Source organism: Vanellus vanellus (genome assembly GCF_965231255.1).
Source record: "Vanellus vanellus genome assembly, chromosome: 1".
NCBI classification, from domain to species: Eukaryota; Metazoa; Chordata; class Aves; order Charadriiformes; family Charadriidae; genus Vanellus; species Vanellus vanellus.
The window spans coordinates 48,959,049-48,971,353 of record NC_138905.1 but is presented as its reverse complement, the minus strand read 5'-3'; the positions used below and the strand labels follow the sequence as shown (position 1 = coordinate 48,971,353).

The 12,305-nt window shown below is 44.7% G+C and overlaps 1 protein-coding gene across 1 annotated transcript in view; it reads left to right on the top strand.

Annotated features, from left to right (window-relative positions):
* Positions 1–1,048: 1,048 nt before the first annotated feature.
* The window catches only part of KITLG (KIT ligand), a 53,447-nt gene continuing 42,190 nt past the window's right edge, over positions 1,049–12,305 (top strand). The window contains exon 1 of the mRNA XM_082498767.1: positions 1,049–1,250. Within this exon, the coding sequence (XP_082354893.1) occupies positions 1,236–1,250 (15 nt within the window). The 5' untranslated portion in view covers positions 1,049–1,235. The remainder of the gene's footprint in view (positions 1,251–12,305) is intronic.

The window sequence follows — 12,305 nt, the reverse complement described above, 5'->3', positions numbered from 1 at the left end:
ATAGCATGCAAAGGGTAATAGCGTGTTAACAGACCTGCAGGATCACCTTTACACAAGCATTAGGAGGCACTGCTCAACAACTTTTCTGCGGCTGGAGCAGGTAAAAGGAGTTTCCGAGCTCTAGTCGCAATGCATATTTCAGTGCCTAAACTTCTACTGGCCGATTAGGGAAAGGCAGCGCCGAAATGGAAATCCCAAATCCGGAGTTGCCTCCTCCTGGGTGTGCGCACCGCTGCCGCTGCCGCTGCCAGCTCGGGGCTGCGCTGAAAATACCGGGCGCTCGCTGGGAGCTCCGCCAAGCCCTGCGACCCCGCTGCCTTCCCGGCGGCGGGACCCGGCGGGAGGGACCACCCCCCAACACGGTCCCCCTACACTCCTTCTCACCGCCCTGGGTGAGGGGACCCAAGCCAAGGGCTTGGCTCAGCGCCGGCAGCCTAATCGACCCCGGCGCGGCGGAGGCAGGAGGCTTCCCTGCAAGTTTCCGCAGCCCCCCCTCCCCCCGCACCGCGGAGCAGGTCGGAGACCCCCCCACCCCGGTGGGCTGAGGTCGCCTCTCTCGGTCACCGCTAAGCCGCAGGTCGTAGGGCGGGAGAAACTCTCTGCCACCCTCCCAACCCCGGGGGCCGGTACCGAGCGCCCCCTGACCCGCATCCTCTCCGCATCTTTCCCCCCCCCCCCCCTCCCCCCGCATCCCCGCCTGCAGCTCCGCGGGCGGGCGCGCTTCCCTCCCGCGCTGGGAAAGGGGCAGGCTCGCCTTGTTCCTGCCTCCAACTTCCCTTAAGTTTACTCATTCGGGTTTCCCCCTCCCCGTCGGGGTCTGCCTGGGCTCCCGGTCCTCCAGGAGGGAGGAAAGGACGGGGGGGGAGGGAGGGGAGGAGGGAGGGAGGGAGGGAGGGGAAAGGCGTGTCTTGCCTGGGCTGCCGCTGCCGCCGCCGCCGCCGCCGCTGCTGGAGGCAGATCGGAGATATAAAAGACCTGGCCGGGCGCCGACCGTGGCTCAAGTCGGTGCGGGCGCTCACGCCGCGGGGAGCGGAGAGGGGGTTAAAGCAGCAGCGGGGCGGGCAGAGCGGCGGCGGCGGGGGAGAAGCGGGGGCAAGGCAGAGGCAGCGCGGGGGCTCGCCGTGGGCAACCCCAATGCGTGGACTATCCGCTGCTGCATTATGCTGGAGCTACGGTTCCGCTGAAGGGAGTTTTCGCACGGCCGGCTGGGCTGGACTGCAGCGCTGCCGTTCCTTATGAAGAAGGCACAAGTGAGTGAGAGGGCGGGCGGCGGGGGCGAGGGGGCGGCCGGACCTTACCTACATACCTGCCGGGCAGGGCTGGACCGCGGCTCCCCGGCGGGGAAGATCCCCTGTGGAGCCGGGAGGTGGAGGGGGGGCTGCTGATGCGCGGGTCCGGGCCACCGCCGGGCGGGGAGTGGGCACCCGCGTCCGTGGAGGGGGGGGACGGGGACGGGGACACGCGGCTCCCAGGCGACCCGAGAGGTGAGGGGCGCCAGGGATGGGTACTGCTGCCGTTGATAAGCGATTTGGGGGAGCGGGGTGTCTGCGCGTGTTGTGTTGAGGGGAGGGACGACACGCACAAAAATCACCGCTCGGTCTCGCCCTCGGCGCCCGCAGCCCGTGGAAAAGTTGCAGCAAGCGGCCGGATCGGCGGCTGAGCCGTGGGAGATCTCAGAAGGCACTTGGGAAAATTGCCTTAATAAATCAGTCGCCTGTGTTACACTGACGAGCTGAGTGGGAAAAACATGAAATAATGAGTGGCAGCAGTGCCGTGGCCGCTCTGCTCAGTGGCTCCATTCAAGCCGCTCCGGCGTGCGGCGCCGGGTCGGTGTGGCCGGTAGCCCCCGGCATTCCGCCCCTCGCCCTCCCTCACCCCGTCGTGAAGAGCCGGTCTGTACCCTTGAGGGGGGGTCCCGGGCATTATTTCTGCAAGCTCTGTAGACATTTCAGTTGCTACGCTGGGCGGTTTTTTAAAAGGAAGGATGGGGACAGGCGCGAGTGGAAAAATCATCTCCGTGACACGAAGCGGCTCTCTCTAAAGAGAAAAAAAGTTTAAGGCTTGACTTTTGCAAGGTGCCGGTACCCTCCATCCTGGCTGACCTCGGCGAGAGCTGCGGCGACTCGGTGCCGAGACTGAGCTCTTGGGGAGAACCGTGCGCAGACACGCACACCGCTGGTCCTGTGCAGGGGGCTTCTGCCTTCCTTTCCCTCCGCTTGTTGGTTAGAAGCAAGATACTTCTTGCCTTCATCTGTTTCTTGGAGATTGCTGGGTCGCCTGCACACCAGTAGCCTGAAGACACTTTGGCATACAGTCATTGGAAGAGATGTAAAATATGTTTTGGGGAAAAGAAAAAAAAAAAAAAGGAAAGACCTCACTCAAGTCTTTTGGGCAGTTAGACAGTTTTGCAAGAGATGACAGGAATTAGAAATACTTGTCCTCTGAAATATTTAAATCTCAGCTGGCCAAAGCACTGGAGATTGTACCCACGCTTAAGGAGTTATAACTTGGAGACTTAATTTTAGTGATGCTGAAGTGCCGTGAGGTGTTGTGTTAAATGATCAGTTCTGAATTCTAACAGCGTATATCCATTGCTGTTATTCCCTTTAGATGACTAAAGATGCCTTGCACCTCAAAGCTGTTGTCTCAGACCCTATATATAAGCTTGGTCAAATATGCTGAATAGATTATTAGTTGGGAAGGGTCTCTTAAAGTGTAAGAGCCATATTTATGTGTGCTTAGTTATATGCATTCACTTGATATCGGAGTGGATAGCAATAAAGTCACAAGATGTTATCCTAGCCCACGGAAGCACACATGGGGTTTGCTCAGAGAAGAAAAAACTGTTCAGTGAGCCAATGAGGATTTATTAGTGCAAGCGGTCAAGCATTTTATTTCATATGAACTGTAAACTTCTAAAACCAACAGAGTACTTTTGCGAATTCAGAGCAAAGCAGGAATAATCCCTCTCTCCCAATAAACTGGGAAAGACAGGCAGTCCTGGCATTCAGGACCATATGGCTTGACTCAGGGGCTCACGAGCTGTAGCCTGTGGAACAGCTTCTTGTCATGGTGGTGAAGCATCTGTCAGCCTTCAAGCAGTTATGCTTCCTGCTTTTTTGGAGACAGTGACAGACTCCTAGCTCTCCAAAGGATTGTTTCCTTCATTTTAAGGATTAGCAAACAAATGTGATACCAAACCATTAATCATTCCGAGGGGATCAGAGCAGGAGATACTTCGAGAAAGACTTTCCACTGAAACCATGAAGACCTGTGTGCAAAGGGAGAGCAAGGGAAGTGGATACAAGAAGGACAACTTAAGCACATTGGGGCACTCGGCACATTAAAGTAAATTTTAATCTTTATTCTCTCCTGTGGCTACTTTTGCTGTTGTCTAGACTGGAAACTGGTGTAGTGAAAAGAACAGGATTGGGAAGCCAGGAAAGAAGTTAAGATTTCTTATAATAAAATATGCTGCACTAGACATAGTACAGAAAGTGAGAACCACTATATCGCTGAGCCTTGAAAACACTTAGCGATACCTGGATAGGGCTTAAAATAAACTAGGGTTTTTGATGTTTGAGGTAACATTACACAGGGATAATATATAACTAGTGCAGCTGGAGGAGTAGCTGAGTCATAGGTCAGTGCAACGAAAGTGCTGAAAGAGAAGAGTCGTGCAGAGCGCTAGACTTGAAGCGAGCAGGTTGGTCAGTTTGTTTAAATCAGTCTTAACCAGAGAAACCACAGGAACTGCAGAAACATGCTCCCCAACACTGCCAGTCCTAGAAGGATTGTTTCTGCAACTATACAGTTTGATAAATATATAACCCCTTGTTTTAAACATACCAACACCTCCTGGATATATTTTTTTAAGTATTAATGCCTTTAAAAATGTGATTAAACATTTAGGGTGCAGTCATACAAATCCTTTTTCAATGGGACTATTTCCATGAATTAATCTTATTGAAGGATTACTTGTATGAGAGGATTTGCAGGCTTATGTACTTTGTAATTAAAACTGTTATCAGAAGTGAGTTTATGTCATTTTGCATGCTAATATTACGAGAAATAAAATGTCACTGATGTCAGCACAGCCTTTTACATTTTGAAAAAAAAACGGGTGAGCGGTGCGAGCGTGATACAATCTTGCAAAAACATGTAGCAGGTTTCTGATTTGCTTGTTCTTTGTTTGATTTGGACAATCTAAATAGGATTAAGTTACTGAGAAATATGCTGCAAGGAGGGGTCACCCATGGGGCTAATTCGGAAGGCTGTTGATGTTAAGGTATCACAGCTACTTGGTTCAGACACCTGATCTTCTGCCCCGGGTTAGGTGCACAACCTCTTAGAAACCTCAGTATTAGAAGGGTCTGAGATCTGAGCTCGGCTTTTTACCTCTGAATGTGTACGTTATTGCTGGTAGTTAAATGACCTTCTTAGGTTGTCCTATCCATAGTACGTTTGTGTCCCTGAAGCGGGAGCCTGTGTAGAAATTGCTATGGAATGGTACTTGGAAAAGAAATTAGTAGACAAATTTCCCACTCTGCTCTCATATCAGCAAGCTAAATCAGAAACGCAAAGTGGGTATCTGATCCATTGGTGCGAGCATGCAGAGTCATTATTTTAGGGGAAACGGTGAGCTCTGATCTCCCATCTTTCTTGCTCCTTCTGCAAAAAAATGAACACTGGGCACTGGAAGACATTTGGAGCTCACGGTAGGTGTAGATCTGGTGCTCATCAGATAGAAAAAGAGAACTTGCTGGAGCCAGAAAGATGTTGTGCTATTCGCAGTGAGTAAAGGACTACGGTCTCTTTCTCTTCTCCCCTGGTTTTGACTCTGCTTAGGGGAGGCCGGTTCGCGAGTAGTGCAGCTGGAAAGAACATCCTGGAATAAAGAGTCGTACGGAGAATAAACAGCAGATGACCTGGAAGACTCTGGGGTGGGGGAGTGTTTTGTAATGCGTGCTTAGTGATCTTTTTATTATTTTTTTTTTTCCATTCGCCTGCTTGTATCGTGCGCCTGTAAGTTTTTAATCTCCGTGGACTATGCGGCACTTGGCTTTGTAGTTTTAAACTGAGGCCGCCAACCCAGTCTGCTTCTGACCCAGTTCTGCCGTCGCGCTGAAATCCAGTTTCTCCTTTTGTGCACTGCATGTCAGTCGTTCAGGTACCGTTCCACAAGCTGACAGTGCCATTCTCCAAGTTTTGTTATGTGACTTAATGGTATGCTGGCGCATGTAATCGCCATATTGTACGAAAGTTAAGAGTTGGCAAGACGCAGCCCTTGGCTTCGGGTGGGCAATGCTCAGTATGCAGTATGTAAACACAACACCCATTTATTTGAAGCAAGGCAGGAAAAATCTCCCTACGCAATTCCATTTGAGTGGTGTGGGAGCTGACAGATGAAAACGAAAGTGTTTGTTCTCACCCTGGTCTTTGCTATGCCGAACCTGAGGTTAGTCAGCCTTTTAAACACACTGCAAATCCGCTTGGTTTTTTTGTTTGTTTTGTTTTTTTTTCCCCCCGGACGCTTGTTGAAAAAGGAGATGGATGAATGTAAGGTGAGTGGAGACGGGTAGCGCTTCTCTTTATTTTCGTTGATTGGCTCATGTTTGCTTTGCATACTGAGTCATATGTAAACCTGCAAAACTGACGTTCATAAATATTAGCGATGCTGAAATAACTGACTGCGGGGAGCACGTAAAACATTGATTTCTTTGCTGGATGGTTTTAGCTATTGACAAATGTAAGTAGTATCAGACATTTATTAGTATGAGAATAGAAATTGAAAATACGTTACAGTTACAGAGAAGACAAAACCAGTGTTAAGTATTTTATTTGGTTAAAGCTGGTAGCATGCATAGTGTCTGAGGTCAATGAAAGTAGATACACTAATGAAGGCATTATTTCTACTGTACGTCTAAATAAAAGCCAGTTTAGGAGTTCAGATTAATGAACACTTTAGATCACAGTAACGTAGGAAATAAATTATCCTCTAATTTCCTATTGTTATCTAATAACCACTGGCTGAATGATTGGTTGTTGTTCCTATTTGACTAACGTTTAAATTATACAATGTAGATGGATGCGATAACCATTTCAAATCTGATTAGGAATTTTCTGCTTTATACGTGTTTTTGCATTATCATTGCTGCGTGGAGCAGACTTAAGTTTAGGTGCTAAGGCCAAAAGAGCATCAGGTCTAAGATGTCACTGTGGGTGTTGCCTGAAGGATGCCCTTGTGGTACTCACTGCTTTGCAGCCGTGCAAAAGTTTTGCGCAGTTTTGCAAAGTGGGTAAGTCCTGAGCCTCCAGCTATTCCATCACCCCTTGAACCAACGCTAGAAGTGAGACCAAGTGGTGCAGGCCTGGGGGGGGCTGAGTGCAGGCACCCCCTTGCAGGGCCAACAGTGCTCGTTGACAGTGGTCAGGGCTCCTGGAAGACTCTCTCAAGCAGGTCTGCTGTAGACCCACCTTTCGGATATCTGCTAGCCCCAAACCTTCACTGCTGTTAAAGAGCGCTTGTAAGCATGCAGGGACTAGAGGATTTGGTTATTTTTGTTTTTCTTCATTTTTGCTGCGAAACCTACTGCATGGAGAAGATGAGATTCAGGAATGACCCTCAAGGTTGTATTTAGCCCAACCCTCAAGAGCTACCTCTTCTCCCCTCTGTGATTTGGCGCCTGTTTGTAACAGCCATTCGTATGGTATTTCTTAATGTTCCAGTGAAAAGGTTCTAGGAGTCAGGCTGGGTGTATTGGTACTCCTCCATCTTCACTGGCTTCTCATTGATTTTGGGCAGCAGAGCTGGGAAGTCAGAGAGGGGCGAGTGCTGGCAGCCTTGGGGCTGGGGCAGGAGGAGGTTTCCATGCTTCAGCTCAGACTGATGTTCTGCAAAGTCTGCAGGTTTAAGCTGGGCTGTCACAAGAGAACAAGTGTACGGTCTACAGAGAGTACCTCTGGGTTTGTGGACAACCTTGTTTCAATCCAGACAGAAAAAGGCTATTTCAGAAGAATTTACCTGAGCATTCTCACTGGAGTGAGAGAGACACAGGTTCACATCTATTCTTGGTTAGGAACTTAGGTCTCCAAGAAGGGTCTAACCATCCTGTCTGTCTTGTTGAAGCTGTTCTACTTTGTATTAGTAATTATGCATTGTGCCAGAGGGAAGAAAAGAAAAAAAAAATCGAGTCCAGACTCTGAATCTGAAGTGTAACTTCAGTGTTGCTCCAAATCTGAACTGGGTCTATGGAGATTAAAATTTTTAATGCCCCTGAGTTAAGTCATACTTTAAGCCCAAGTTAACTGAGCTGCTAGGTTTATTTGTTCAGTCTTGAGGGTGGCTGACACATGAACTAGGAATGTAGGGGGGACTGTATTTCAGGCCACAAGTCCAAATTCACAGATTGTTAATCACGGCAACCTCTGAACCTCCATTCAGAAAGATTTAGGCGTCTGCAAATCAGAGTCTGAAAACATCAGTCTGCCAGTCCTATCTGTTCCTGTAGCTTGGTATTTCCAAGCACGGCCATCCCATGTGACTGAACCTGGCTGCAATGCAATCACATTAACTGTCTAAAGACAATAAACCCTCATCCAGTGTCTTATTCGTCTGGTCCTCTGCCTTTCATTTGTTCTGCTGCCATAAGCTCCAGGGACATCGGTTCACTGACAGTTAAGGCCAAGGATAAGTGTAGTCCAGTTTTCTCTACTGTGTCTTCTTTAGAAGTACCTTAAGAAGTTTTTAGAAGCACCCTAAATATAGCTTTAGGAATACATTATATAGATGCAGTCTATGCAGTATCGTAGCACCTACATTCTGCATTTGCTTTGGCTGGAATCTCTCTTTTTGATGTTATCAGGATCACTTGTACTGATAGACTTCCAGTGTTTTTCCTCCTAAATGAACGACACTTTTATTTTTTTCCTTTCAAGTAATGAAAGTTGGGAAGAAATCCAGATATCTCACCCAATCGGATCAGTGACCACATGCGTACAGAGGAACAGGCACTGTGCAAAAAATGGCTGTTCATATCCAGTATTCTTTATTTGGGTACCGGCCTCTGTGCAGAAACTTGCATGCAGTCAAGGTCCTAAGCGCGGTGCGCAAGCCTTCTGCCCGAGAGATTTGAAAATCTGTATGTAACGTGGGCACAGCTGAGCCCTGAGAATGTCCAGTTTCAGCCTGGAATAACACTTGTGCAGCAGTACCTGCCAAGGGTGTGTATTTCCTTTACAACAGAGATATAATCTGTGTGTGAATTCATACCATGCTTTATCAAGAAAGAAGTAAGGCAGAGCACAGTACAACAGAACCTCCTCAGAATAAAGGTTTCTCTGAGTCCTGTACAGGATAATCTTAAACCCTTCTTGTCAACTGGATCTATAGCTTTTTCTTTGTGCATACTTGTTCATTATTGTGGAATTCAGAATTCAGTGACAGGTAAAGTTAACTCCTCATTTTTTGAGGAAGAACTTAAGAATGCTCAATTATTTTTTGGAAGGAGTTTTATGATGATACGTGATAGGTATGTACATTTTATTTGAATTTGGAAGTGTAAGGAAAAAATAAAATTTTCCTTTCTGCCTTGTGTTTGCTTGGTAGCAGCAGACCAATATATGTCTTCTGTTTACATTTGCAGTATGATACATCATTGGTGGATGGATTCTTCAATCTGTTTAGTAACATACGACCTCTAATTACTTTTGGAAAAAAGTTATTCTGGCAATATAAGTCAGACTGTAAAACTAAGTTGTGCATGTCCTGACAATCGTATTTCCGTTTAGAACAGAAAATGAACTCTGCAAATCGTATAGCAACTCTATTTTGTAAAAGCTGCTCCGGGACAAAAGAATGAATGATATCTACAGCACATACTGAAAACTCAGAGCAATACGCTGATGTACAAGGTTCATTATTTTAAAGTGTGATTTTGGCCAGTGCCTGTAAATGTGGAGGTTTTAAAGTGTGTAGGGAAGTTTTTTCTTCCATTTCATGTTGATCCCCCAAATTCCTCTCTGTTTATGGAGATTTCATAATTGTATAAAATGGGAGTAGGATATCAAGGTGCTGACTTTTGTGGTCTAACTGAAGTAATGGACTGAAGTAAAGCAGTGAGAGTCAGGCATAGTACAATTAAATTAATAATATGCTGCATATATGCAAAATAATTCACTAAATGAAGTGCTGAGAAATTTAGGGAGGTTGAAATTTAAACATGCTAATGGTTTATTGTAGAGAAGTCCTAAGTTCCAGCCCTCTAATTTCCAGCCTCCATTTGCTCATTATTAAGCGAACTCAGCAAAATCTGTCTTTTGCATTAAATGGCAAGCAGACAATATCATGCAGTATGTCTTTACGCTGATATAGATCCGAATGTCAGTTCTTCTCGAGATTCAGTTTTCTTTTACTACTTTGAAGCATGCAGGAATAGGAACATTAGTCAGCCAAATACATTTAGGAAGCTTGTATAACACTGCTTGGCACTCCCTTTCGTTTGGATTAAAAAATATGTTCCTCAATAAACAGAGCTTTTTGGTGGTTATTTTAAAATATAAAAGAGGGAAAAAAATCTATCTCCAAAATTTGTAATTACTGTCTTTTTCAAATTACTGTGGTTCTGCAACGCAAGGATTGCATATCTATTCTAATAGCAGAAACTATCAGCGCAGAATTTGGCACCAGTTTAAATGGTTCTGATGGGTATTGCGTTCTTTATTTTCAAGGAAATACGAACCTTATTTATAAACCGTAAGTTTAAATACTGTCACTGAAGCTGCTTTGATCTTCTGTATTATAATCCCTGGCAAAGAATGTGCCCTAGATTTGCCATGCATTCTCTAAATCCGTGTCCTTTAAAAATTCTGGCCATAATCATAGTCTGTTCCAAACTGGTTTGATAAATTTCTTCAGTATTTGTTCCCTTAATAGTGTAAAGCTGGGCAGTGAAATCCCTCTTTTCAGGCTATTAAATCAAATGAAAATCTTACTATTTTTTAAAATTAGACTCCAGTCCCAAGTAGGGTGGTGTTCGTAATCCCCCATCAATTTTCTTCTGCTATGGATGCAGGAAGATTTTGTTCCCCTCCATGTCTGTGACCAAAATTTCTGGATCTTTCTTTTTTTCTATCATCACGTCTCAAGCCCACATCTAAAAGCAATTGTTCATCCTACAAGTTTCTTTCTCCTCTCCCTATTTAGATAGAAAACTAACAGTGTAACCTTCATTTTTTTGTGCACCTTTCCTGGCCTCTGCTGTGTTTGAGTCAGCGTCCTCACCTCTGACAACAAAACTTCAGTATTTCTGGCATCCAAAATACTGAAGGTGTCTCTGTCACCATGCTGTTTCCTTCCACACAACCTAAGCTTCATCTCTGTTGAATGTTTTCTACAATTTCTGTAGTAGTCTGTCCAGCGGCCATTTTCACTTCCCACAATCTTTTCAAGGCCCACTTCAAATATTAATCCTCTGAATAGTCTGTTCTTACTGTATTTCATCTTGTCTGTAAGAAGTAAGCATCTCAGGATTAGAATGGATCTACTGTTCTGTGGAATATGTTGTTTATTTATACGATGACACTCGTAAGCTATTAGTACAGTTATGAAGAGCCCTCTGAAATATCGTTCTGCCATTTCTAGAAGTGACAATACCTTATTGTCTGTAACTTCAGTAATTTTCTTAACATATTAGGAAAATCCTTGCTTTCTTTTTGGAGTCAGATGTTTATTGAGATCCAGGGGAATCCCTTTAGAAGTAATTGTTATTGCTTTCTGCTGTATCTCACAGCTTTGTTGCCTAACCGTGTTAGAAAGATCTCAGTGTTTTCATTTGGCCTTTAAAAAGTTCTGGCCTAAAACGTTGTTTAAATCAACTGGAGTGAATTTCCCGTCTTTCTTCTCTTCCATGCACAGGTTTTAGGGATCAACTAGACATTTGCCAGTAACAGTCAGATTGTCTACAGTACTTTTGGTCATTTCCCACTGTAACAGAATGTTGTTGACATTTACAAATGGTCTGAGACATATGTGAAGTTAATCTGATTTTAGGCTGCTGGTTTATTTCTATTGAAACAAGTCCCTCTTGCACTGCGCCCAAGAACATTATTTCAGTTACTGTTGAATTTGTACCTGTTTAAAGTGCTAATTGTCAAACTATGATGTGCTTTTTGGCTTTATTCACTATGATAGATTCTTCTTAACATACACACTCCATTACTTATTTCAGAGCAAATGGCACAATTCCTAAGAAACTGGGAAGAATTTTTTTCCTTTACAAGTTGACAAGTGTCACTTAAGTAAACTTGCTAAGAAACTGCATCACTTATGAAAATACCTAATGTCTTCCTGGAATTTTGGAGTGTACATTGAAAAGTGTATATCTGAGGAGATTTGCACTACTCTTCATGATAATCGAGGCAACTTAATGTGTCCTCTTTAAGAAGAGCAATCCTAGGAAACTTGTGAGAATTAGGTGTATAAATAATCTAAGAAATCATGTTATATTGTGTCAATATTTGCATGAGTTTCTCTATCAGCACATCTATAACAAGGATGCTGTCGAACATAGAAGAATAGTTTCACAACCGACAACTGTGGTTCTTTCTAATTCACATGAATACTTTTGACCAACCGTAAAGCTCTGTAGGAAATAGACACAATGCACACAATTTACAACTGCATTTTTTATAAGTAACCCCTGTGAAAATCATCAGTAAAATTAAGGTGAAATAGCTGTTTTACCAAAGGGTTGCATTCTGTCACGTCGTTGCAAATGTTGCGAGGATACCTAACGTTTCTTGTCAGCTATTTACTAAATTCAAAGTACTGTATTACTGAGGTCCTTAGAATTATTTTTTATAAGCATCTGTATTTAATAGGCATTTATATTTCCCCAAATTGTACAGACTTAGGGAGCTTTTTTCACAGATTATGTTTCTTCCAGTTGTGTCTGCATCTCCATAGTCATACCAAGCTGCAAACTGACTGACCCAACTTCTTCTTTCAGTATGTTTACCCCACAATTTCTGCAATTTTGAAGGAAAGCCGCAAGTGGAGCTTCAGATTTAAGTTTAGATATTTGCAATTCTCTCTAGTTAACTCACGCAAAAAGCGTTGTGGCAGCATTTGAATGATATCCATATTAATTCTGCGGTCACAATTTTGTGACAATGAAGTTAGCTGGGGTATAGCCTGTGTCTCTTTTAGCTCCAAAGCGAGAGCATTTGCCCGTTGATACATATCATGGGAATATGCCTCTTCTTCCTGGAAATGTAGGGCAATGGTGGGCAAACACTGAAGTACT